This window comes from Phoca vitulina, unplaced genomic scaffold (genome assembly GCF_004348235.1).
Source record: "Phoca vitulina isolate PV1807 unplaced genomic scaffold, GSC_HSeal_1.0 scaffold21, whole genome shotgun sequence".
In the NCBI taxonomy this organism is placed as follows: domain Eukaryota; kingdom Metazoa; phylum Chordata; class Mammalia; order Carnivora; family Phocidae; genus Phoca; species Phoca vitulina.
The window spans coordinates 20156524-20182900 of NW_022589724.1; the positions used below are offsets into that span (position 1 = coordinate 20156524).

General features: G+C 38.7%; 1 protein-coding gene across 1 annotated transcript in view; it reads right to left on the reverse strand.

Annotated features, from left to right (window-relative positions):
• C5 (complement C5) overlaps window positions 1-26377 on the reverse strand; it is an 89988-nt gene that overhangs the window by 22935 nt on the left and 40676 nt on the right. Inside the window, exons 18-29 of the mRNA XM_032418622.1 lie at window positions 25000-25090; window positions 23480-23553; window positions 22621-22760; window positions 19243-19470; window positions 17698-17758; window positions 12001-12090; window positions 10588-10800; window positions 10041-10116; window positions 6626-6785; window positions 4789-4884; window positions 3279-3450; window positions 819-1024 (exon numbers count right to left, since the gene is read on the reverse strand). Coding sequence (XP_032274513.1) covers window positions 819-1024; window positions 3279-3450; window positions 4789-4884; window positions 6626-6785; window positions 10041-10116; window positions 10588-10800; window positions 12001-12090; window positions 17698-17758; window positions 19243-19470; window positions 22621-22760; window positions 23480-23553; window positions 25000-25090 — 1607 coding nt within the window. The remainder of the gene's footprint in view (window positions 1-818; window positions 1025-3278; window positions 3451-4788; window positions 4885-6625; window positions 6786-10040; window positions 10117-10587; window positions 10801-12000; window positions 12091-17697; window positions 17759-19242; window positions 19471-22620; window positions 22761-23479; window positions 23554-24999; window positions 25091-26377) is intronic.

Consider the following 26377-nt stretch of genomic DNA (forward strand, 5'->3'; position numbering starts at 1 on the left):
AAATTGATGAACTTTATTTTTCTAGGAATAAATGGATGAACTTTATTTTTCTAAGTCTCATCTTCCTCATCTATAAAATTGGGAAGTATGACTAGCTCAGAGATGTCAAATATGTGGCTACCCCGTCTGCCTGTGTCCATGGTGTGCTCATCAATGGGACACTCTTCCTTGCTAAGCCTACACCCGTCTCCAAGATGAAACCCATTTGCCTCCCCAGATTAGATAATCTCTGAAGTAATCTTGAAGGACCCCTCTAACTCTAAATTTTGTCATCATCCAAACATCCAAGGAACAGAGAAGATGCCAATATTTGAGCTAAACTTTGAATGCAGATGTATATTCTTCAACTAAAATAGTTCTAACATAGAATGAGTTTACATTGGTAGCTAGATAAACTATAACAATCAGTATTTCTCTCACTTTTTATTTATTTTGGGGGGAGGGAATATCAGTACTTTTGTCCACATGGTTATTACGTAGGATGTCATGGAATTGCTGATAGCCTTGCTAGCCCTTCATGATCATTAAGAATCATAAAGGAAGTACTGGATTTAGAGTTAGGAGATGTGAGTTTTGATTTTGGCTCTGCCACTAACTCCATGAATGAACCTCCCGGGACTGACTTCCTTCTTTAAGAAGGCTATCAATGCAGATAATCTCTAAGGGTCCTTTGATTCTAGTCATTGATTCATATCTATGGTATGCTCATTTGGTGGACAAAAGCATGGAGGTCAGAAGGAGTGTGGACCGTGTAGTGGTGGGGGGCGGCGGGGAGAGGACAAATTTCATGAGGATAAAACAAGACAAAGAAATGTTACCTGGGTTGAATAAAAGCCACCTCCATACCTCTGCTCTTCAGATAGCCATTTGATGACTGGGTTAACATAATTTACGTCTTTCAAGCTCAGACTGGTGAGCAAAGCATAGGCAGTGGTTTCTACCATATGTGCTGTACCAGAATTAGGTGCAGATCTGTCTTGCTGTTGAAGATTGTCTTTCCAAAAACGATAAATGACTGGGTCACCTGAACATCAACAAATCACATTCATTAATATAATTAAAAATGTGAATCTGACATAATTCTGCTGGTTTCTAGAAGTTTCTTCTGGTAGTGGCCTTTTGAGGTCTAGAAGTTTCTTACTCATTTGTAAGAAGAACTTCCTCAAGGGGACCAATACAAAATAAGATCCCTTAATACAGTGCTGTTTGTCTTGACTTGAAAGGGTCATCTCGGAGAGTCCATGTGTACTTGGGAAGAGCATATAGCAGAGTGAGAAGTGCAGTAAACTGGTAACTAGTACACCCAGGTTCTGCTCTCTACTCCACTAGGAACTGACCATGTCAATCATAAATTCTTTCAGTCCTGTGGGCCTAATTTTCTAAAACCTAAAGTGTATGTAGTACTTTTTTCCTTGCAGTGAAACTCAGATGAGATACTAAATGTAACTTTTAATCCACCAGAAAGCACCATACACGTTATTATCAACACTATGAGATAAATTGGAGAACTTTTCTCCCTAACAGAAAAAAAAAATCTATGTCCTAGAAATTATGAGATCATGCCCAAAGCCTTAGTTCAGTCTTTTATGATCTCTTCTCAATGTAAAGCACTAAAGATAATTTCATATATGTAATACTTTTCATAAACTAGGTTCTAAATTATATTTGTTATTGCTCTAGTAATTTAAACTTGTCACTTTACATCCTTTTTTAAATAGAGTATCTTTAAAAAAACAGTAAGGTGTATTTGGAAATCATTTTGGAAGATAAGTCAAGATTTTAATGTATCTGTTTACAATTCATAATTATGTTATTTGCATGACTTTGGACAATGTTTCCCCTCCCTCTCAGAAACTCAGATTTGCTATATTTAGAATGAAAAATTTGGTTTTTGAAGATACTTGCAGCTCAAACATTATCTGAATCATTAAGACCTCTTCTTAAATTCTATGATTTTATGATCCCTATCTTCTAAGACCCAAGACACTTCTTTTGCGTTATTTTAAAAGCACTGTACAAGTGGTTTTGAGGTTGTCATTTTTATTTTATTTTATTTTTTTTAAGATTCAGTCATTTTTAAATGATGACAGAAATCAAATCTTGTGGATAGTGGTACACCTCATGTTACATTTATTAAGCTTTTAGAAAACCTCAGCCAGGAGAGGGCTCGGAAGTGTCCAACCATGCCCGTGCTGGTTTAGGAACACATGGTAATTAACATAACATAAAAAAAAAAAAAAAGGAACACTGGCCAGTGATCACTGCTATCCTCTTTCTATTTCTTTACTCCTGACCCATAGGAAGTGGTATCTTTATTTTTCAAAATGAAATACCCATATAGCCAACCCAATACAGGATAAGCCAGAGGGTAAAGTGCAATAAACTGGCAATGAGTACACCTCTCTCTGCTAAAAACCCTCCAATACCTTCCCTTTTCACTTGAAGTGGAAGTTAAAGGTTTAGGCTTCCCCTGGCCCCCACAGCACCTGGATGTGAATGAGACACAGGCACCTCTTGGTCTGGGCAGAGGCAGACCCACTCCAGGTGCCTGGCTAGGGGAAATCACAGGCTGGATTTCAGCCTCAGTTCACTGGCCGGGTTGGGAGCTGTGCACATTGCACAACTGCATACAGGAGTCTTGCGGAGCTCCTGTGATGACCTCCAAGGCTGAATATGACCCTCCCTCCCTCCTCACCCTCTCCTTCCCTGGCCTCCCCATCATCTCACTCCTCTCCAGCCACACTGGCCTCCTTGCCATTCTTGGAGCTCCAGGCACCCTCCTGCCTCAGGCACATGCACACACTGCTTCTCCACCAGGAACATCCTTCAGATAGCCACAGCTTGCTTCCTCACCTTCTTCAGGTCTTGATTCAAGTACTAGCTTCTCAGGGAGGCTTATATTACAACCTCCTCCTTCTCCCTGTCTCCCTCCCCTGCTTCATTTTTCTTCATATCAGTCATTGCCAACCTAGTCACTATATGCAATATTTTACATACCATGTTTGTCTCTCCATAACTGGAATGTAACTTCTACGAGGACCTGGATTTTTTTTTTCTTTTGGTGTGTTGCTTTATCTCTAGAACCCATAGCAGTGTCTGGTATGTAGGAGGTACTCAGTGAATAACAGCACTTATTATATTGTATTATGATGATTTGTTCCTTCAGGGCAGGGATTGTGTCTTACTCAACTTTGCATGCCCTAACCTCCTTCCCAGAATTAGCAGACTTTATATGCTTAGTAAACACTTGCCAAATAAATGTACAAAACAAGTCATACCTTTAACCAAAGCCTTTTTCTTCAGGGCTGAGACAATTGAATGAAACTGTGGGTGACTTTTATCTCCCAGGGAAAGAGCATAAGCAGAAATGGCCAGTGTAAAGGTGCTCTGGGCTGAGAGGGCATTTTCAAGCAGAAAGGTGTCAGCTTTAGCGAGAGCCATGCTGATTTTCTGGAAACAAGAGCAAAAGATATCTAGGTTTGTCAAGCCTCAACCTATCAACCGATGAGAACTACCCCCGGGTGGCACCATCCTGGGGCAGCCAAGATGAAGCGTAGAGAGAAATGACCTAATGGAAGTGGATGGGGTCTCCCTGAAGCAAATCCCTCTGGGAGAAGGAGCAGAGTACAATCTCAGAAGGGAAAATGTGCTTGTCCAACCTGGGTCAAGCTTTTTGCCCCTCAGTTCTCATCTGTTGAGGTTTTCCCCTTTAGTTTCTGTTTCCCATATCAGATGTAGTCTCTGGGAAGAAGAAGCATAGACACAGCTTTCATCACGTCCCCCCCTCGGCATAGCTGGGACAGACTCACATTTTCAAAATGAATTTTACTAAATAAAACCATAAATAGCAGGAAAAGAACCAAGCTGCCAGAGTGCTTTTTGATCCTAAGAATTCCTGGGAAAATTGTCTCGGTTACTTTTTCCGGAGACAACTGAAGTACTTATTTTGGATGAGTGCATGAGGACAACGTCTGGTGCCCTGCTGCAGTCACCTCATCCAGCTCCTTCTCTCCCGGCTCCACTGTCTCTTGCTCACGTACCACTAGGTGTCGTCTGGTCCTCTAGGGCCCTGGGAACTTGTCCCTTGTTGATTATTTTGTCTTGTTAAGTATAAATAACAATTCTCTTGAAACAAACTAAAAACAGTATTTTGTTTTGTGGTTGAAGTCCTGCAAACCCCCGTGGGTTTTTCCATGTCTCTTCTGTAGGCTGGTTTGAAGGACATGTCTAATTGACTTCTGATTTGTAGGCAGGCGTGTTTGACCTCAATGCGGGGAAGTGTCTCTTCCCAGATCAGGGGAGCATCCCTGCTACCCCTTGGAGTCTACCACGTTGACTCACTCAGGTGAATCTTCTCCTTACTCCCCTCAGCTTCCAAGCAAGTGAAACGGCACAGCCCAAAGAAGCAAACATGCTATCGTGTTCTTAGTAGTTCTATGATATAAAATGCCTCCACTGTAGGCTAACAGTCACATACACATCGTAACATCACCAGAGACACTGGAAGGAAGCTAGGGACGCCACGTCATTTTCTCCTCAGTCACAACTTACTGGTTCTGTCAGCTCCATAGTTTAGTAGCCTGTGACACTGGACAATTAAACCTGCCTTACCCACAGGTCTCAGTTTTTGCAACTGTCAACAAGTAGGTTGGACCAGAGCATCTCTAATATCTATCATAATTCTGAAATCTTTTGATTTGGGAGCTAAATTTATTTTCAAGGCGGCCCCTCCCACTAAATGGTACAGAAACAGATGAGCAGTGTTAGAGGAAGGAAACTCTTACTTACCACCGTAGGGCATATATCAAAAGCCTTTCTAATTCCAATCACTGTAAAGGCTGTAAGATATAAGACATTCTCTTGGGCTTCAATAGGCAAGGTACCCTAAAAATAAGCAATGTTTTAAAGTGAGGGTGAAACGGTGTCCTTAAAGTGAAATGACCTGTTTCTTATCTCCTCCTCTCCCTTCATGCATTCCAGTTGGACTGCTTGCCATTTCTCAGTAAGATCTGGGTCTTCCTCACTTGCATACCTTCCATGCCTTTCTCTCCCTCACCTCCCCACCCTGAAGTTCCACTTCATACCCCTTCACCACAGATTCTCGCCCTCCTTCAAGACCCTGTTAAAATACCACCTCCTCTCTGAAGCACTATTCAGACTCTGTTCTCCCGTATTATTTCTTCTTAGGGCAGTCACATTCCAATGCAATGCTTATATGATCTTCCTAAGTGTCCTCTATTTACCTCTCCAGCTTTATTTCATGCCACTCACCCCCTAGCTCTCTTGGCCCCAGTTATTTGCATGAACCACCCTCTCTCTCCACTTCAAAAGGCCAGGCACGCTCTTTGCCGTCACTTGGAACACTCTTCCTGCCTTCCTCTTACCTAACTCCCAGAATCCTGGACAACTCATTTTTTTCACCTCCCCCATACTAGGTTAGATCCCCCACTTTTGATGAAATTATATTTCCCTTTTCTTAACATGTATCACACACTTGAAATTACTTACTGACATCTGACTTCTCTGCTAGATCATAAGCTCTATGGCCTCAGTGACCACACTTGTTTTGTTCACTCTTGTGTCTCTACCATGTAGCACTTAGTACACATTCAGTAAGTATTTCTTGTATACGTAAATGAACACATACAATTATATGTAGATTAGAGTTGGTAGTATGTATAGCCCACTTTCCCTACCAGTGTGTGAGCTTTGTGGTAGTCCATCCTTCTCACACTTCCTCCCTGATTGTGCTCAAAATAGACCCTTGCATGTATTAGGTGCTCAGTGAATGGTATTTGAATAAATACAGACAGATGGATGGATGGATGGATATGTGGGCATCTTAAGAAAAAAAAATGTTGTAGTATTTTATTCTTCAAATAGCACCTGGATAATGTCAGTTGCCCTCTGTTTCTTGTGGGAGCCCTAATCTGCTATTGGTGCAGCAGAGGACCATATGAGTTCCCTGTTACCCAGGGAGCCATTTATGCCTGGTATCATGCCAGAAAGGGATTGGATTAGGGCAGGCAAAAAACCAAAACAAACAAACAAAGAAACAAAAAACACTGTTGCATTTTAAAGAAACATTCTAAGGAGTAGAAGGGAGTAGGAGATACTGTAATGGTATCTTGGAGAGATACTATAATCCCTTTGTAATTCAAGTTTATAAATAGATTCTAATCTCAAGCAACACTTTGTTGTACAGTTTAATAAAACTGACCCCAATCTCTTTTACTGACAGGATATAAATAGGGTCCCATCTTTCATGACAACACCTTGCAGCCTTGACCTGTAAGAAGGCTCTGAATTTCAGGTATGGCATCTATACCAAGGGTATGTGGACAGATGATACATTTTACCTGTTCTGAGATCTCTAGCACTTACAGCCTGTGGCCCACCGGTGCCTGTTACACAAGAGATGTCAAAGGCATCACTCGTCTGACCTATACTGAATTGTGTGAAGAGCAGTGCAAGAAGAACTTTCATATTCTTTGCCTGTATACAACAGGACTTTCTTAAAGGGATACATATATTTTCTTTTCTTCAAACTTCTAAAATAGGATGAGAACAAAACTCAGACTTGTAAATAAAACTGTTGCTAATCTATGTATTTGGTTTTCCTTACCTGTAATTTTATTGGTTGATAATGGGAGTTTTCCTTGAAAGATCCATTTTCTAGTTGACTATTCTCCACCAGCCACAATAAAGCATTACAAATTGAATTTTGGTTCTGATTTATGTATTTATTTACTTGTCCAAGTACTCTTAAAACAAAAGCTGTTAACCTTTAAGACAAAATCAAATAATTAATATTTAGATGTTCAATCCCTTTGGCTTTCAATTTATGTGTGTTTTAGTTAATATGATATTTATTCTTTAAAAGAAAATAATATTTTAAATCATACAATTCAAAGTATGTTGTCACCATTTTACAAAGGGAGAGAAGATTTTAGGAAGATCTCCAAAAACGTTTAGTCAACAAATGTGAACAACACATATTTTGTGATTGCAGGATTGCTAACAAGCACACAAACTAAAAACTGATGCCTGATGATTAAAAACAAAATTACTCTAAAGTTAAAGACAATAGTGGTGAAGCAAATAGTTTTGAGTCGGGGCACAGATATATGAACACGAGACCTGGAAGAGTAAAATCTTAAAATTCTAGATTGTAAAATGTGCACAACCTGTCTAATCTAAAGTCTTGTCTGAGGCCTGAATTTCCTTCCCCGACATTCACCAGAGTGTTTACCTCACTTCCTCTTGAGCCAGGCCACTGATGCAGAACTCACTACCTCACAAGGAAGCTTCAACTATCATGATTATGGAGGCTTTCTTGTTTTTGTTTTTTGCTTTTTGAAGCAATTTCAGTCTCTACTAATATCTCTCAAAGAATATCCAAGAGTATCTAATTCATAACCCCACAATGCCTCTTATCCCCCCCACCCCCACACTCCTCTGGTCCCATTCCCGCACTCTCTGAGTACCCAGAGCTACCCACTCTTCAGCCCCTCATTTCTGAGAGTAAGACCACTTGACTCTCCCTCTCACTTAAAATATTTTATTTTCATTTTTCTTTCTAAAATGAACGATATGTTGGGGCACCTGGGTGGCTCAGTCATTAAGTGTCTGCCTTCGGCTCAGGTCATGATCCCAGGGTCCTGGGATTGAGACCCGCATCAGGCTCCCAGCTCAGTGGAGAGCCTGCTTCTCCCTTTCTTTCTGCCCCTCCCCCCGCTTGTGCTTGCTCGCGTGCTCTTTCTCAAATAAATAAATAAAATCTTTAAAAATAAAATAAATGATATATTATTTTTTGTACTTTTTCTTTGTACCTTCCTTGTATTTCTCAAAAAAATATTTCGAAAGTATTCAGGTACTGGCCATTTTCTTCTGTGTATGTTTCTCTCAAGGAACTTGTGGAGTTGGGTTCCAGGACAGTATCCAAATATTTCTGTATTTCTGGCTGAACACCATCCACTCAGTCTTGCCCAGAATTCTCGAGAGGCCCTAGGTGTTTACTGAGAGGCTACTGCATCTTCTTGGGGAGAGGGGGCATTTCGTCCTCTAAGCATTTAGTCCCCAGCCGTTGCCGCGCTGGTTTCTAACCCCTACCCCTCGCATCCTGGTTGGTATCCTCCAGTAGGCATGCTCCAGGGCTCTACATGTCTTTTATTTATTTTTTTTTTAATTTTTTTATTGTTATGTTAATCCCCATACATTACATCATTAGTTTTAGATATAGTGTTCCATGATTCATTGTTTGTGCATAACACCCAGTGCTCCATGCAGAACGTGCCCTCCTCAATACCCATCACCAGGCTAACCCATCCTCCCACCACCTTCCCCTCTAGAACCCTCAGTTTGTTTTTCAGAGTCCATCGTCTCTCATGGTTCTTCTCCCCCTCCGATTCCCCCCCTTCATTCTTCCCCTCCTGCTACATTCTTCTTCTTCTTTTTTTCTTTCTTAACATATATTGCATTATTTGTTTCAGAGGTACAGATCTGAGATTCAACAGTCTTGCACAATTCACAGCGCTTACCAGAGCACATACCCTCCCCAACTACATGTCTTTTAAAATGTGCCGCCCACACATGGTTAGACCCACTTCTAAGGTACAATCTCTGGACTTGATAAGTGATTGGATATAGAGCCAAAAGGAAAGGGATGATTCAAACTTGTACAGAGTATTGCTGCCTACAGACTAAGAAAACCCAAACAAAACAAAACAAAAGACTGAATTTGTTTGAAGGGCCTTTGGCTCCCAGATCCCTAGAAATGTGGATTTGGAGCTTAGGAAAGAAGTTAGGCCTTGAGACATCAATTAGGGAATCATCTGTGTAGAAATTATGGAAATCATGGGCAAAGATGAGATTGCACAAGGAGAGACTACAGAAAATAAGAGGGTCAAAGATGAAATCCTGGGGACTCTCAATAGTTACAGGGCATAATCTAAAAGTCAATTATTCCAGAATGTAAAATCCTTAAAAGTGTTTCATATAGTAAAATTTATAAAGCACTTGGAACACTATGTTTTCATTGAGTATTTTGTCAGTGCATGATAGTATTTTTTTTGAAAACAGATTGCCATGTGGACTTTCAGTTAATTCAGACAGTCTTGCCCTCAAAGCATCAAAAATAAGGAAGTTATTATGCTTCACTGAGTAAGTACTGACTGAGCACCTGCCGTGTGTCAGGTACGTACCAGACACTAGGAGTACTTGGGAGTGCCCACGGGGAGCTCACATTCTAGCGGCAAGACAGATAATAAGTGAGACAAGTAAGAATGTTAATGATAAATTTTAAGGAGAAAGGGAAAGTTGGGGAGCAGGATATGAAATGTTGGGATGGGAACGGGATGCAATTTTAGATAGAATGATTAGTAGAGGCCTCATTTAGAAGGTGACTTTTGGTAAAGACCTGAGGGAGGTAAGGGAACTAGCCACTGATACCTGAAGAGCATTTTGGACAGAGGGAACATGAGTGCAAAGGCCCTCAAGTGGAAGCATGCCTGGTATGTTCAAGGAACATTGAAGAGGTCAGTAGGGCTTGAGTGGAAGGAAAGAGAATAGTAGGGGATGCAGTTGAGGTGAGATGAAGCCAGACCATGAAGGGCCTTGTAGTTCACAATAAGTTTGGTTTTTACTCTGGGTAAGATGGGAAGCTCCCAAATGGTTCTGAGTGACGTGACCTAACTTATGTTTTAACAGGGTCACTTCAGCTGCTATGTTCAGTATAGACAAAGAGGGGGAAGGGCTGAAGATGAAAGAGCAGAGGAGGCTAGTACAATAATCCAGATAAGACATGGGAGTGGCTTGGGCCAGGGTGGCATGGTGGGGTTGGTAAGAAGTAGTCAAGTTTAGGACACATTTTGAAGGTACAGCCAGGAGTATTTGCTAGGTCTGATGTGACTTGTAAGAGAAAGAGGGCAATGAAGGATAACTAGACTTTTATCCTGAGCAACTGGATGAATGGAATTTCCATTAAGATTCCTTAATTAATCAACTATTTTATGAAAATGCAAATCAAACCTTCTACTTACCAGGTGCTAGCACTTCCACCCTTCCACATGCTGTAAGAATAGTCAACATTTCTGTAGGACATGATGCTCACCAACCCTAAGAGGCACCAGAAAAAGAACACAGTGCTTCACTGACCTTCATTTCTACACAAAGAGTGCTTTATTAGCTCCTGGGAATGGTAAACTTCCTTTGGTGTTGGGCAGCAAGCATGTGCTCTGTGACCAACGTTACACTTCTCAAAAGAAGTATATGAATCATGAATCACTTGAATTGGGAATTATCAAGTAGAACATTCTGAGCTCATTCAAGAGGGTAGGAAGTGCTCTGTAGGGGTTGGAATGCAGGTGTCTTGTCTCTCATCCAGGCATTTTGGTAAGTTAAGCCAAAATGCTACAGAAAATAGTATTTATTTAGTTGTGTCTATCTCACAATTTTCTTTTTGCAGAAATGCTTTTACAATTACGCTTTTGTATAATTTATAAGAACTTAAATATTAGTTTAACTGCACCATTAGTTTAAAAATCACAACACTTTTAGGTACAATATGTAAAATAGATTTTCTTTTACCTTCTTTTAGTTTTTTCTTCAGGTTCTGTTTTTCAGTTAATGAATTAGTAGGAAAAATGTCCCAATTATTTCCTGCTTCCAGGTAGTGAAAAACATAGAATACTGGGACAATGCTCATCAGTTCTGCCTCTGCATTCCCCTTGGGGAGGTGGGTAAGAATATCAATGCCTTTCTGACTCAGAACTGCAGACATGACCTCACCTATAAGCAGTCCTGTAACAAACAAACAAAAAAATCAAGGTAGACACAATCAATTTCTATCAACTTCTGAGTAATAGTATATTTTAAATAGAGAGAAGAGCAACTGTCCCTGTTCTTTCCTCTTTTTTTTTTTCGAGAGAGAAAGCGAGAGCGAGCATAGGGGCAGTGAGGAGAAGGGGCAGAGGGAGAGTAAGAAAGAGAATCTTAACAGGTTCCACACCCAGTGCAGAGCCTGACTCAGGGCTCGATCTCACGACCCCGAGATCATGACCTGAGCCGAAATCAAGAGTTGGACACTTAACCAACTGAGCCACCCAGGCACCCCCTTGTTCTTTTCTTGTTATCTAGGCAGTTGAATTACTTCTTAGCTGGGGAGAGATCTAGTTAGGAATATGGATTTAAAAGAAACACCAAGAACAGGCTTAAAAATGCCACTGGAATATTGTGGTAAGATGGTATAATGTAGCAGGCAGATTAATGCATAGAGGACATGGCAAATTCGTTGTCGTTTAATCTGACAGCTTTAGACATCATAAACCCTATTAATCAATCGCTCCCACAAAGCAAAGCAAAAAGCCTGGGCGGTGAGTGTTCTGGGAGTGCTGTGAGGGCTCTGTCTAAAACTCACCATGCGATATTGGGCAAACCAATTTTCACATACCCAACACCAGGATTGCACATGATTAAAAAAGTTTCTCCCAGTACTAACATTCTGTGAGTCCAGGGCTTTAACTGAGACAAAATGTAGTCAGGACATTCTATTGTTTTGATGATTTATTACTGAATTATAAAGGCTGGAGACCAGAGGAAACCCACCAAAGCTGCCACTTCTGCAAATGTACCAGAGGGGAGAGAACCCCTCTGGGACTGATATTTCAGCAGAGCAGTGCAACTCTGGTGGGTAATAAAGCCTCTGGAGCAAGAGTGGTCACTAAGATCATGGAAAGTTTTAGAGAAGTCTTTGCGTCAATGATAGCCCCCATCCTTCATCAAGGGAGAATGAATCTCCATTTAAATCAGGCCAATGGAAGAAAACAGTGAGAAAAGCGGTTGGGGATTTGAAGGTGGAAGAAGGAGCAGGGTTCTCCCAGAGGTGGATTTGTATATGCTACTGAGTAGAGAAGAGGAAAAACAGAATAATCATGAGGATATTTGATTGCTGTTTGAAGCATAAAGTGAATTGAAAAATAAAAATGGCATTTGTCACCTTACCTTTTACACTCACAATCCTTTTGACTTTTGTTTTGGGGACCAAATCTAATGGTACCCTGTATGGGAACTCCTTTCGTCTACTAATGACACCTAAAATTTAAAAAAATTATTAGATTTACACAGAATTCTTTTTTTAAATTTAAATTCTATTAATTAACATATATTGTATTATTAGTTTCAGAGGTAGAGGTCAGTGATTCATCAGTCTTATATAAAACCCAGTGCTCATTATATCCCGTGCCCTCCTTAATGTCCATTACCCTGTTACCCCATCACCCCACTCCTTCCCCTCCAGCAACACTCAGTTTGTTTCCTATGATTAAGAGTCTCTTATGGTTTGTCTCCCTCTCTGATTTCATCTTTTTTATTTTTCTATCCCTTTCCCTATGCTCCTCTGTTTTGTTTCTTAAATTCCACATATGAGTGAGATCTTATAATTATCTTTCTCTGATTGACTTATTTCGCTTAGCATAATACCCTCTAGTTCCATCCACGCTGCAAATGGCAAGATTTCATTTTCTTGATGGCTGAGTGATATTCCATTGTATATATATACATATATATACATATATATATATATATATATACCACATCTTCTTTATCCACTCATCTGTCAATGGACATCTGGGCTCTTTCCATAGTTTGGCTATTGTGGACATGGCTACTATAAACATTGGGGTGCAGGTACCCCTTCGGATCACTACATTTGTATCTTTGGAGTAAATCCCTAGTAGTGCAATTGCTGGGTCATAGAGTAGCTCTATTTTCAACTTCTTGAGGAGCCTCCATACTGTTTTCCAGAGTGGCTGCACCAGCTTGCATTCCCACCAACAGTGTAAGAGGGTTCCCCTTTCTCTGCATCCTCGCCACCATCTGTCGTTTCCTGTCTTGTTAATTTTAGCCATTCTGACCAGTGTGAGGTAGTATCTTACAGATTTACACAGAATTCTTGAAGGAACACCAGTTGCAGGTTATTTATAATATACTAGCTTCCAAAGAATTGTTTTAAAATAAAAGGCCCTTTATAATAACTATATTAAAATTTAAAAAGGAAGTTAAAAATAATCAAGGATTTTTATCAAACCCTAGGCTTATATAATCTCTTTAGAGCATTAAATTTAACTGTAAGCTTCCTGGTCATTACAAGATAGGAAATAAATAGGTTATATAAATTTTATCTACCAGAAAAAGGGAGCATGCCGTTTTGTCCAAAGAGAGAAAATTATTCTCGGAACTGAAAGCTAAAAATAACTAACGTAATTCCTTAGTCAAGGATATGTGAAGATTAGCTCCACTGCGAAGCATGCCCTGAAATTCTTTCCACTTTCTCTCAGTCTAACTTAGACCCGTTTTCTCTATGTGCAATAACAGAATTTTAGTGTACTTGTATCAGAGCATTTTTCTACTTTAATCATTGGTTTATTTCATAAAAATGTTATTTATCATTCTATTGATAGAACTCTAAGCACTCTGCTAAGCTTTTAAATGCATTGTTATACTGGATCTTACAACAACTCTGTTTGCTAGGTCTATTGTTATTATTTTTATTCTGTAGATGAGAAAACTGAGGTTTAGAGAGCAAGCTGCTCCCGGTCACAGAGCGGGCGCAGATGAAGCTTGGATCTGAGCTCCGAAGTTTTACTGCAGACCCACAGCAGTCACCACACAGAGACCCCACCGCCCATTGTCCTGCCAGGAAAGCTCTGAGGGCAGGAACCATCTCTTATTGGAAGCTGTAGTCCCAGCATTTAGCATGGTCCTTGGCATAGGGCAGATGCTGAAAGAAAATAGTGACGTTTTGCCATTTAATGGGCAAGCCACATGGCTTTGCAGAAGAGACAGAATGTTCCTCAGGTGACTTCTTTCTTCATTAACTTTTAATAAATGCTGAGGATATAATATTAAAATAAAATTCAGTGAAGACATATAAGAGGTTTGTGGTGTGGGTGAAAGCATGGAGTTCAGAAGGAGCTCACTCTGTATGTGACACTGGGTACGACACTTCACCTTTCTATGCCTTGATGTGCTCGTCAGATCAATAGAGGTAATAATATTTTCCTCAAAGGATTTTTATAAGGGTGAAAATAATATAGACAAAGAGCCTGGAAACAGTTCATGCTCAGTACATTGTACTTAATAATAGTCAGTTGTCTGAAATTATCTAAATTTGATCCTCCACTAGTTTTTCCATTGATACCTGCCCTTCACTATTTCAATTCTTATTAGCAACTCTGCTACCAGATTGAAAAGGTACAGAAGAGAAAACTAAAACTAAGAGAAGTCAATATTACTCCTTGTCAGAAATCATGACAAAAGATACATCAAGGAACGCTTGGGTGGCTCAGTCAGTTAAGCATCTGCCTTCGGCTCAGGTCATGATCCCAGGGTCCTGGGATCGAGTCCCACATCGGGCTCCCTGCTCAGCGGGGAACCTGCTTCTCCCTCCCCCTTGGTGCTCCCTCTCCCTTGGTGCTCTCTCTCCCTCTGTGCTCTCTCTCAAGTAAATAAATAAAATCTTAGAAAAATAAAAAATAAAAAGACTCATCAAGACATCACATATAGAGGTAGACACCAGAGAGATTAAATCATTTAGAAGTCAAATCTGTAAAACCAATAGGATAAAATATACAATATCTCTGTAAACTAAGAGCAGGGAAAGACTTCTTAAAGATTACCCCCAAAATATATAATAGCTATAAAGTAAAGTTATAATGAATTTGACTATATCAGAATAAAGGACTCCTGTTCAAAACCCACTAGGGTTCATTATCGCTCAAAAAAAGTACACCAGAGGGGCGCCTCAGTGGCTCAGTCAGTTAAGTGTCTGACTCTTGATTTCTGCTCAGGTCATGATCTCAGGGTCATGAGATTGAGCCCTGCTGCCGCCGGACTCTGTGCTCAGCAGGGAGTCTGCTGGACATTCTCTCCCTCTCCCGCTGCCCCTTTTTCCTCTCATTCGTGTGCGCTCTCTCATTCTCAAATAAATAAATATGTTTTTAAGTGAGTACACCAGAGACAAAAATCAATAAGAAATAGACAAGAAAACCCAAACGGAAAAATAGAACAAAGTGCAAAAGATAGGAATAGGCAATTCACAGATGAGAAGCCCAAATGGCCAATAAGCATATGGAGAATTTTTTTTAAGGTTTTATTTATTTATTTGACAGAGAGAGAGATAGCACGAGCAGGAACACAAGCAGGGGGAGTGGGAGAGGGAGAAGCAGGCCTCCCGTCAAGCGGAAAGCTCATATGGAGAAATGTTTAAAATCATTTGTAATCAGAAGGATCCAAATTAAAACAATGAGATGGCATCCTATGCCTCTCATAAATGGCACATTTTAGAGAGGCCAGTAATAATACCAAATGTTGGTGAGGATGTCGAGAGATGACAACCCTCACACAGTGCTGGTGGATGTGTAACTAGCACAGCCATTCTGAAGACCAGTGTGACGGCGGTAAATAATATTCAATCTACGTATGCCCTTTGCCACCGCGGTCCCACTCCCGGATATACAGTCCAGATACATGCTGCACAGGTTTGTAAAGGGAGACGTATAAGGATGTTCACTGCAGCATTGCTCACGGTGGTGGGGAATCTATCACTAGAGGATGGATAAGTAAAATTGTGGTGGAATATACTCTGAAACACTATGTGAGAAGCAGTGAGTGTATCTTTAAAACAGAATGTTGAGTTTAAAAACTGAAGAAAGAGAGGAGGATGTAGAGTAGGATCTGAGTGGGTGCATTTGAAGGAAGGGAAACAGGAGCAGGGTTCAGGAATGAAGGGAGGGAAGAAAACACGAGGGGCCTGCCCAGACCATTCGGTGTGCCAGGAAGTGGGTGGGGGGGGGGGGTGAGGAGCTGAACTCCCTGCAGCCCAGAGAAGAAAAGATTTGGAGATAAAGGGTTTGTGGGGGAGAGAAAGCAGGAACCAAGGATGAGGGCTCTTTGGATTGAGTTTCCACATTTAGTCCTCATTTTAAGCTGATTCCACACTATTTTAATTCCTATTATTTTACAATTTGCTCTGATACCTCCTTCTCCCTCACTGCTATTTTTTTTCAAATTTCCAGTGAGGTTATTGTCCATTTACTTTTCCAAATATATTTTGGCCTTTTTAAAAAAAAAATGGAATTCTAGGGGCGCCTGGGTGGCTCAGTCGTTAAGTGTCCACCTTTGGCTCAGGTCATGATCCCCGGGGTCCTGGGATCAAGCCCCGCATCGGGCTCCCTGCTCAGCGGGAAGCCTGCTTCTCCCTCTCCTGCTCCCCCTGCTTGTGTTCCCTCTCTCACTGTCTCTCTCTGTCAGATAAATAAAATCTTTTTTTAAAAAAAATGGAATTCTATAAAGTATTGTATTGGTATAGCAATTCCGACATATAAATATTGGAAGTATTTAATAAACTTTCCAAACTCACTGGACAGAATTAATTGTCATCTTTACCCTATTTAGCCCTCTAGAAAGTAACAAAGCTGCCTAAATCTAAGTTGTCTAAAACGATAAGGGGAAAAGTCACAAAGCAAGATTGGAAAGAGGCATAGATTTTAATATTACTATTTTTTTTACCAAGATTTTTGATTGAGAGACTTATTCCCAGACAAAAGATCATTCCCATCTTGTGGCCCTGATGTCTACCGCTGGCATGTACAAGACAGGGCCACTTTGGAAATCAGTTTGAAGTAATGTCAGTATAGGGGGCACAAGGGTAAACGGGAAGAAAAAAAGGACACAGTGGCTCTGAGGCTTGATGTAACTGTATGAGGCCCCAAACCTCAGAATTTGTAATATCTCTACCCACAGATCCTTCACAACAGACAGGCTGGAAGAAGATCTGTGTGAAGATAAAATTTTTAAAAAAGGGAGCATCTGGATATATGCATCTAGGATGGATTTTTCTTTCTGTTACTCTGTTGAAGTCATCCTTAGCTTAGGATACTCAGCTGATTTAAAGGTAAAGGTCTGAATTCTTTGCTTGCCCAGAGGAAATGGCTCTTTGAGTATAATGGTCTTGATTTATAAGTAAACTTTTTTCCTCATTGCTATATCACTGAAAACAAAGAAAAATTATTCAGTGCAATAATAAGGTAAGTTTTAACCATTTAATAAGAACTATGGCAGGCTATCTTTTTTTTTGTTGAAAAGAATTGTTAGTTGAACACATTCTAAATTTCGCATATATATATATGTATGGGCCTTGATTAAATGCTTGGATATTCGCAAAATTCTAACTGTGAGAAGATTCAGAATATCTTTATTGAAGGATAAAAGCAGGGAAGCAGGAACAATGAGGAATGGGTTAGTTAAGTGACTAATCAGCATTATTGTGTTTTCAAATACTGCGTGTTAAAGAAGTATGGAAATGACTTTTTCTTAGGTGTTCTTTGGGATTGATGGTTCTATAAGAAAATATTATAAATTATTATTGTGATGGATAGAAAATGACTACTATTGAAGAGAAGTCATGCAATTATTACTATTTCAATGCTTTGCACTTAAAATTAATGGAATTCTTTTTCTTTGTTCTAAACCCATCCAGGTTACAATACAACACATGCTATTAAGAATGTCAATGAACTAAGAAGTGGATATTTCTTATTCCAGACAATTGACATTTTGACAAACAGTGTTTCAGGTTACCTAGACACTCTAATTTCTAGAGCAAAAGAAGACGTACAAATACAAAATCATTTTGCCTACCATAAATACCCCTTGGGTCCAGAGTAACACCAGCATAACTTTCCTTTTTGACACCTTCTGGCTAAAAAGGGAGAAAACATTGTCAAGAATATAATTAAATTTAACTCCCTCAGTGGAGCCTTAATTTGTTCACTGGATTTCAGCTGCCTATTCAAATGATGCAAGAATATAATTAAATTTATGTGACCTGAATTCTTGGATCAACTTGAAGACTTTCTAATTGAAAAATTCTTTTTTTTAAAGGCAAAATATGTGTAAATATTTATATCCATACATGCAAGAATAAGATTCTCTGGCTACTTGCATAATAACCAGAGCAAATACTTAAATAGAAGTTATTATAAGCCAGGTAATTGATCTAAGTGCTTTGTATGTATTAGCTCGTTTAGCCTAAAAAAATACTCTATGAAGTAGAAACTATTATTACTCCCATTTGATAGATGAGGAAAAGAACACATAGAGAAATTAAGAAACTTATCCAATGTCACACTGCTAGGAAGTGGTGGAGCCAGGATTCAAACCCAGACAGCCTGTCTCCAGAGTCTGTGCATGGAACCACCATGCAAGGATGCATAGGACATGCCTTACACAAAATAAGTCAGTACATGTCTACTGAAGTGATTTCATGGCTGAAAACAGAGGTCAGAGAATGAAGACCTAAGAAGGCCCAGTTCTGTCATTAATTAGCCATGTGCCTCTTGGCAAGAATCTTAACCTTAGTAAGATAACAAGAAAACACTCAATGGCCTATGTGGGTAAATAGTACTTAATAAATGATAGTTTTCTTCCTTTTTTAGTCTGTTTACTCATTTGTAAATGGGACATTTTTTAGACTATAAATTCTAAACTGTAAATGCATGGGCTGTATCTTATCTATTGTTGGAAATCCAGTACCTGCCTAATGTCTGGCACATCGATTTCAAGACACACCTTTTGAATGTGTTAGGGGGAAAAACTTGGAAGGCTATATATATACCAAATTGTCACAGTTGGATATCTTTGGGTGTGGGAGTTATCGGTGATTTTAATTTTCTTCTCTGTGGTTTTCCATTATTCCATATACAATATACATATACAATAAGCAAGTACCATTGTTTTATTTAAATTTTTAAAACATAATGTCAGACTTAAAGAAAAGTTATAAGAATAGTACAAAAAAAAAAAAAAAAGAATGGTACAAAAAAAAATCTGAGATAACCTCTACCCAGTTTCCTTCAAATGTTAGCATTTTGTTACATTTACATTTATATTATTTTTCTCTGTGTTCTTTTTCTGATCTACTTAATGATAAGCTGCTGACAACTTGTTTTTCAGAATGAAAAAAGTGTTTGTTATTGTTCTTTCTTTCCTTTTTAAAATTTTAATTCCATTATGATCAATACACAGTGTTATATTAGTTTCAGGTGTACCATACAGTGACTTGACACTTCCATACACTACTCAGACACTTCCATACACTACTTACCATGCTAAGTATACTCTTCACCTTCACCTATGAAAAAGGTGTTTTTAAAAAGAATCAGAAAAAAAACGTATTTTTCTTACCACCACTCGTAATGTTTTTACTAAGATTTCTTTTCCAACTGAAGTCTCCAGTGAAAAGTTGATGTTGTGGAGGCCAATTTCCAGGGGAAGCACAGTGAAGGTCACCAGATGACTGGAGGAACCTTCTACTCTCTGGGACAGACATTTGGAGGGACTGCTGCCCTGGTGGTCAATGGCTGGGCTTCCTGATGTACAGATTGCCTCCACAGCAGACATTTTAACACAGAACTGAAATATTACCAGTGAACAGTTATATTAAAACACTTTATGGTAAGGAAAGTATGCCCTGACCTTGTTCGTCTGGATACAAACTCTCCCTGAGATTTTTACAGTGATAAAGAATTCCTTAGATTGTAAGACGGAGGATAAAGCTCATTTCAGATTTTTGAACATACACACACAAGTTGCTGTAGAGTTTAGCAACGTGAAAGGATGTCTGGCAAGTTCAGCCCCGGCTCTGAAATGTCTTACCTTCCTCAGATTATAACCTTCTAAATCAGGTGTGAAGCTGCTCAGGTTCTTTGTTCACGTTGTCATGATACCATTTGTTGCATGGTCTCTTTACATGCTTGTACCTTAGGCAGTGGATACCCCAGGCTGAGGCACTTTACGTGTCTTACTCTCCTTTGTATCTTTTAGCTCAGCCTTTGGTATTCAACACATGATGATTTTAGGAAAGACTGAGAATGCCATCTCTTGGCATTCAAGGCCCTGCCCAATATGTCCCCACCCTATTTTTCTAATCTTGTCACTTATTAATTCCCCACTTGGACCCATTTTACAACCAAACATGGGCTCCAGAAAGATCTAGGTTCCAATCTTGGCTCTGCCCCCTACTGTAGGACAATATCAGGTCACATGACTTCTTTAACTGTTCATTTCCTCATCTTTGTAATGGGGATAATAATAATAGTACCTACCTACTTCTGGTTGAAACAGTGAATATTTTTCATCTTCACTCCAAAATCTAGTGAACTGATAGAATTAAGAACTATATCCCAAAGCATAAAATTGTAAGATACAGAATAAATCAAGCAGGTAAACAAGAAAGAATGCCAACATTCAACAACTAATCTGAAGAATTTCTCAAAAATGGAATGTTCTTTTTCCCTCTTAATTATCTTTCTGGGAAAAACAACAACCTGCATGGGTGGGGCAGGAGTTAAAGAAGCCTACTGGGTTGCCCAAGGCCAATGATTCATTCCCACAGGATAGCAGGGGTAGGATGGGGAAGGAGAAGAGTGGTTTGACAGAATTCCACATAAATTCATTATAAAAATTCTTAGTAAGTTGGGAATAGAAAAGAATGTTTAAAACTAAATATCTTCAGTTTTCAGACATAGAATATCAATTTAAAAAGCCTACAGCAGGAGTTCTGCTTTTAGTGATGGCCGAGTAGATCCTGTTGGACAACCATTCTGCAAACACAACTATAAACTCTCGACTACACACACACACACACACACACACACACACACACACCCTAAAGGCACTAGAGAGTGGAAGAGAAGGCAGCAGCTGGAAGGAAAGAATGATACTGGGTGAGATTCCTGTTGATTACAGCTTTCACCTGAGGGAAGGCCCCAGTAGTGCCTTGATGAGTGGCTAAACCCCTGGCAGAACCTGTCATCTTATTGGCTTGAAGAACCAGGGGACAAAATACAAAACAGCCACCAGAGCTGAAATGTGAAGGTGTTCCAAGTTCAGCGTATAAACTTTGCTTAAACCTGGCCAACTTGAACAACACACAGCACAGATTCCACGCATCCAGACCAAGGCTAATAGAACAGAACTGAGATTTCAGAGTTTTGGGATTGAACTCAGCCAACTGCCTGCTAAAACACACAAACCAAAATGGAAGATCTTCAGAGGAACTTGATCGACCCCAGAGTCACTGTAACATTTCATTAATAAGGTCCAAGGTCCAATCCAAAATCACTAGATAAGAAGAAATAAGAAAATGTGACCTATACTTGAGGAAAGAATTAATAGGGACTAACCCTGAGATACCACAGATGTTCTTGTTTCTTATTTTGATACAATGAAAATGCACTGATAATTTAAAAATTAAACAAAATATGGCAGTGCAGTGAGACGCATGTCACTTAAAAGCCTGTGGAGTTACAACTGTGTCATTGCAACCAGCAGCACTCTGAGCAATGAAAGCATCACTTCAGTGGTTTGTGTAACAACTCCTCAACTTTGCCACGGATGATACCTACACAGGTAAGTGTGGCAGTACACTTTATTTGTGGACACTGGAATTTGAATTTCATATAATTTTCATGCACCATGAAAATTTCTTCTTTCCTTCAATCTTTAAAAAAAAAATGTAAAAACCATTCTTAGAGTAGAGGCCACAAGACGCAGCAGGTCAGTTTGGGCCCATGGGCAATAGCTGGCCACTGACCTAATGAATAAAGCAAAAGGACAAAGAGATGTAAAAGATTCAGCATTGTAGGCAGGTCGGTTTCCCTTACATTAATTTATAACTTGAGGACAGTATGTATCAAAATGCTTACATAATTTTAACTAAATCCACAAGCAATTACTTGACACTGAGAGTCTTATAGAATTCAAAAACATTTCAATTTCAATATATCTACATATTTTTGTTGAATCAAAGTATGAGGGTGTTCAATAGAAAACATTCAAGCATAAAATATATAACATTAGGAGAGTGAAATGGGAATATGTGTTCACAGAGAAAAAGGAATTGATATCTAATCTGTTGTTAATAACAGTTTATTTGGGTATTTTTAAATGGAATGTTATGGTGTTTAGATTCTGCTGTATACATTTAAAGTTTGTTATAACCATTTCATTGAAAAAATATTAATATTTAAATATTCCCAAAGTTATAGTTATGATGAAAAATTCTAGATGCTAATTAAAAATGTGCCAATGGGGTACATAGTTTCCCCCCCAAAATTTAGAAAGTATGTAAGCAAAATTTTTGGAAACCACTGAAATACTCATCTCTAAGAATGAAATTAGAGCTTTTCAAAAAATATAGTTAGATTTTTGGACCACATTGAGTTCCCATATAAAGTTTTGTGACTATTATTTTCAAGTGAAATCCGTCACCCTATTGTATAATTCTCTTTAGTCATGTGCTGACAAAAAGAAGGCAAGTTGTCAAGCCATGGTTGGAGTTTTGATGCTTAACTAACTGAGCCACCCAGGTGCCCCTTGTATTCTTCTTTAAATTGGAGTTATAAGAAAATTTGTCCTAAGTCTTCCTCCTTTCTTCATCCCTTCATTGAGTTGAATTTTTGTTTTTTGTGTATGTGATAATTCCATTAATAGAATTCTTATAAAATCAGAGAATTCTTCCTTTTTTCCATTTATTTGAACATATAATAAATACCTACTTACCCGTATATCAAATGTCCTATAGTTGTAAACAGTTCCTTTCAATTGGATCTGTTCCCCTCGTACAACAGAATATGGTATATTCATTTCCAGGAAGACATCTTTGAACACCTGTGCCTTGAGAGTATCAGCAACACATATACCTTCAGTCCAAAGTGAAAGCAAAGTAGAGGCATATTAGGGAATTCTACAATGCCTTATTAGTACTACTGTGTCTCAGATTTGCTTTGCTTCAAGGAAAAAGGAATATTATATCATGTTCTTCTCTGCACCGTCATGTCCTTGAATTTTCTACTCATTGATCTGTATTTCCATAATAATTGGTATTAATAGAAAGCTTCATTTGTCTAACAGAGATTTAATTCTACCTAAGGCATGAGAATGTTTATCACCTTAAGTACCAAATCTCTTTTTAGATATTCATTATTGACTCTATTTAATGGGTATAAAATTTTGATTGTGGAAACCAAGATTTTAAATAAAAATTAGCAAACAAACAAAACCAACTCTGATGTTATTAATAAAGTATCTGTACTAAATCGCCACAAAAGGGCATTCGCCCAGGAGAGAAGTCATACATTTGTTTCTAACTCTACTCAAGCTCCCAGTCACTGAGAAAAATAAAGGAAAATGGGGACTTGACATCAGCATTGATAAAATGATGGCTAATAGAAGAGCAGAAGAACAAATTAATATGGTCAAAGATATGGGCATATCCAAGTCTTTTTGTAATACATTAAGAAGGATATTTAACAAATGACACCACTTAAGTGCTGGGTGAACTATATAGATTATGACAAAAAAACTACATTTTGCTAATCAAATCACTCCTGAAATGAGTATATAACTTAAGTTTGCTTACCACTATCTGAAATGCCAACACCTTGAATTTCCCAGGTAGTTAGAGAATCAGGTAGCACAAATTGCAATTGGCTTCTGAAAGTTAAAATGTTAATATTCAAATACAGTGATTAGCCCAACTTGCCAGCATTCACTAACAGAATTTTTGCTTCATACTACTTTAGAAGAAAGAAAAAAATCACAACAAAACAAAAATACATCAGGTATTAAGGAAAAATCAAGCAAGAAAAATATATTCATTAACTCTCCTACGTGTTGCATGTTTTTAAATATTTCACTTGTATGAAGAGAATTCAAATTCAGAGAGATGCCTTTGAAACACCACAAATTCAAAACATACAAAAAGATATTTATTGTGCGGTATGTTCTAAAATAGGGCAGCAAAGTCATGCATCTTAACATTGCTCATAACAAAGTCAACATAACTAAAAATTTCTGATTAAGATTAAGCTTATCTATCTATTTATTTCCTTCAACAAACAGCTACTGTCCACCACCTTTGTGTCAGGCACAGCACTAACACTGAGTACACAGCACTTACAAGATATAGTGCTGTTCTCAAGTAGTTCATAGTCTAGTAGAAGCAGTTAAAGAAATAAATTGCAATTCACTATAATAGCTGTACCAATAAAGCATTTAAAAAAGTTCAGAGGCAGTGTGCATTGATTCAACACATTTATTTGAGTGCCTCTACAAGCTGGACTCTATGCCAGGTCCTGAATATAAAGCAGTAATCTGAATTTAGTCTTTGTCCTGGAAGTATCATTTTAATGTGGAAGACAGGCAGGTAAACAGGCCATTATAAAGGTGTATGTTACATGCAACAGGGCTAGTTGGGAGGGCTGATTAATCCAGTCACTGGTAGGGTTGGGGAGAGCGGTGGGAAGGCTAACCAGAGGAAGTGCTAGCCAAGGGGCAATGCCAGCTGAAACGGACAACACTGTGGAGGAAGGACTAGAGGGGACAAGAGTGGAGACGAGGAGACCCATTTTAAGACTGATGGTGGGCTTGGGCCTCAGGGCTTACACTGCGCCTCGAAGTCAATGTTTTGAGTCCCCAGGGAAGGGTGATGCTCAGGGACTCAGCACTGTTCATCACTGTTTTCAGTGCCTGGGACAGAGTAGGCATTCCATAAAAATGTGTTGAATAACAAGAAAAGAACCTTTCTTCTTATTAATCAATATTTATTTTACAGTATAGCTATTTCAGGATGAAAATGGCTGCTTACTATAGCATATAGCACACATTTGTGTTCAGTATAGACTTACTGAGGTAGGATGAAATTAAATGCAATAGCACCCTTCCTCACCAAGAGTTAGTTAATCTTACCCTAGAACTAGTTACTAGAGCAAGCACACATTAAAAAAAAAAAAGTGAAGCAAATAAAACAAAATTTGATCAAATGGTAATACCGTCTTAACTCTTAAATAAACTATTGGGAAATGGGTAGTTTCCAGATTTTTGGCTATAATATTTGCATTTTCCCACATTTTCCAGAGGAATGTTGAGTAAGTATAATACCTTCTGGAGACATGATGAACTTCCCATAACCAGCTTTCTGGAAAATAGCTCCTTATTTCTGGCTTGGTTACTGGTAACAGGGTCTTTATATCTGCGGGCGGGGGGCAGGGGAGTATGTGTGATTATGAAAACACAACACAGATTTTACTTAGAGCCAAATTTTAAAGCATGGACATTAATCTATAACTTGAGTAGTTTCTAAAAGGTCAATGAAACATTTTGTTTAGTGATTTCAAAATAGAACTTTCAAGGCCTTGATACTGACAAAGCAAATAAAGCATAAAAATATCTTTAATGACTTGTTTCTTAAATTGCTAAATGCTTAGTGCTCCTGAGATTATAAAAGATTCTGATCAATCTATAAAGTTATTTGCATTCTTATGATTACAGTAATTGCATTTATGTTATAAAATAAGGGAGGTTTACCTAAAGGAAATTTATTTATAATTCCCTTAATAAAAATGGACAGAATTTCTGCTTCTGTCCAAGAGGCACTGATAGGGGTTACTCTTCTGTCTTAAACACACACACACACACACACACACACACACACACACTAAAAACAAACAAAAATTAAAAAAAAAACAAACTTAAAAAACAGTTGCATTATATAAAACAACAGTTTTCAGACATTACAGCATAAGTGACCCAGGGCTATGATTCCTGAGAGAACGGAGACAGGTTAGGTGAACCCTGGAATCGTCCAGGTTTACTGTCTGGAGGCAGTTTGCAGGCTGCAGGGCAGGGAGAGAAACCCGTGCAGACCCCTGCAGAGTTGCAACGCCTATGGGAGTTTTGGGAGGCCAGGCTTTCTAGAACGAGGGGCAGAGCAGAGTACCAGAGAGGAGGGAGGGAGTAGCAGAGACTCAGTTCCATGTAGTGGAAGCCAAATCAGATGAAAAATAGGACAATGAAAAATATACGTACTAGAATGTTTGTGAAAGTGCTTCTTGTAATAAGCAAAAAACTGAAAACAACCTAAATATATATAATAACACAGTTTGGATAAATGGCCACAAAAATTTATGTTTACAGAAATATATCCACTTAGATGGACAATATTTAAAGACATGCTGTTAAGACAAACGATCAGATTCTGAAACAGGAGCCGTCATTCTGCTTTTGTTCATTTTGTTTTGACTGTACATAAATGAATGAAAGTCCTAAAAATTCTGAAAACCTATTAATGAGAGGTCTATAAATTCTGAAAACATATTTTATGGTTGCAACGGAAATAAGATTTCATCTTCTATGTAAGTACACTTAACCTTGTGCTAAGTTTAGAAATCTTTGGCTATATTTGATCAGTATAGGCATAAACAAAATTTTTAATGATTGTAATATCACAGAACCATAGAATTCTAGAACTCAAAGGCAT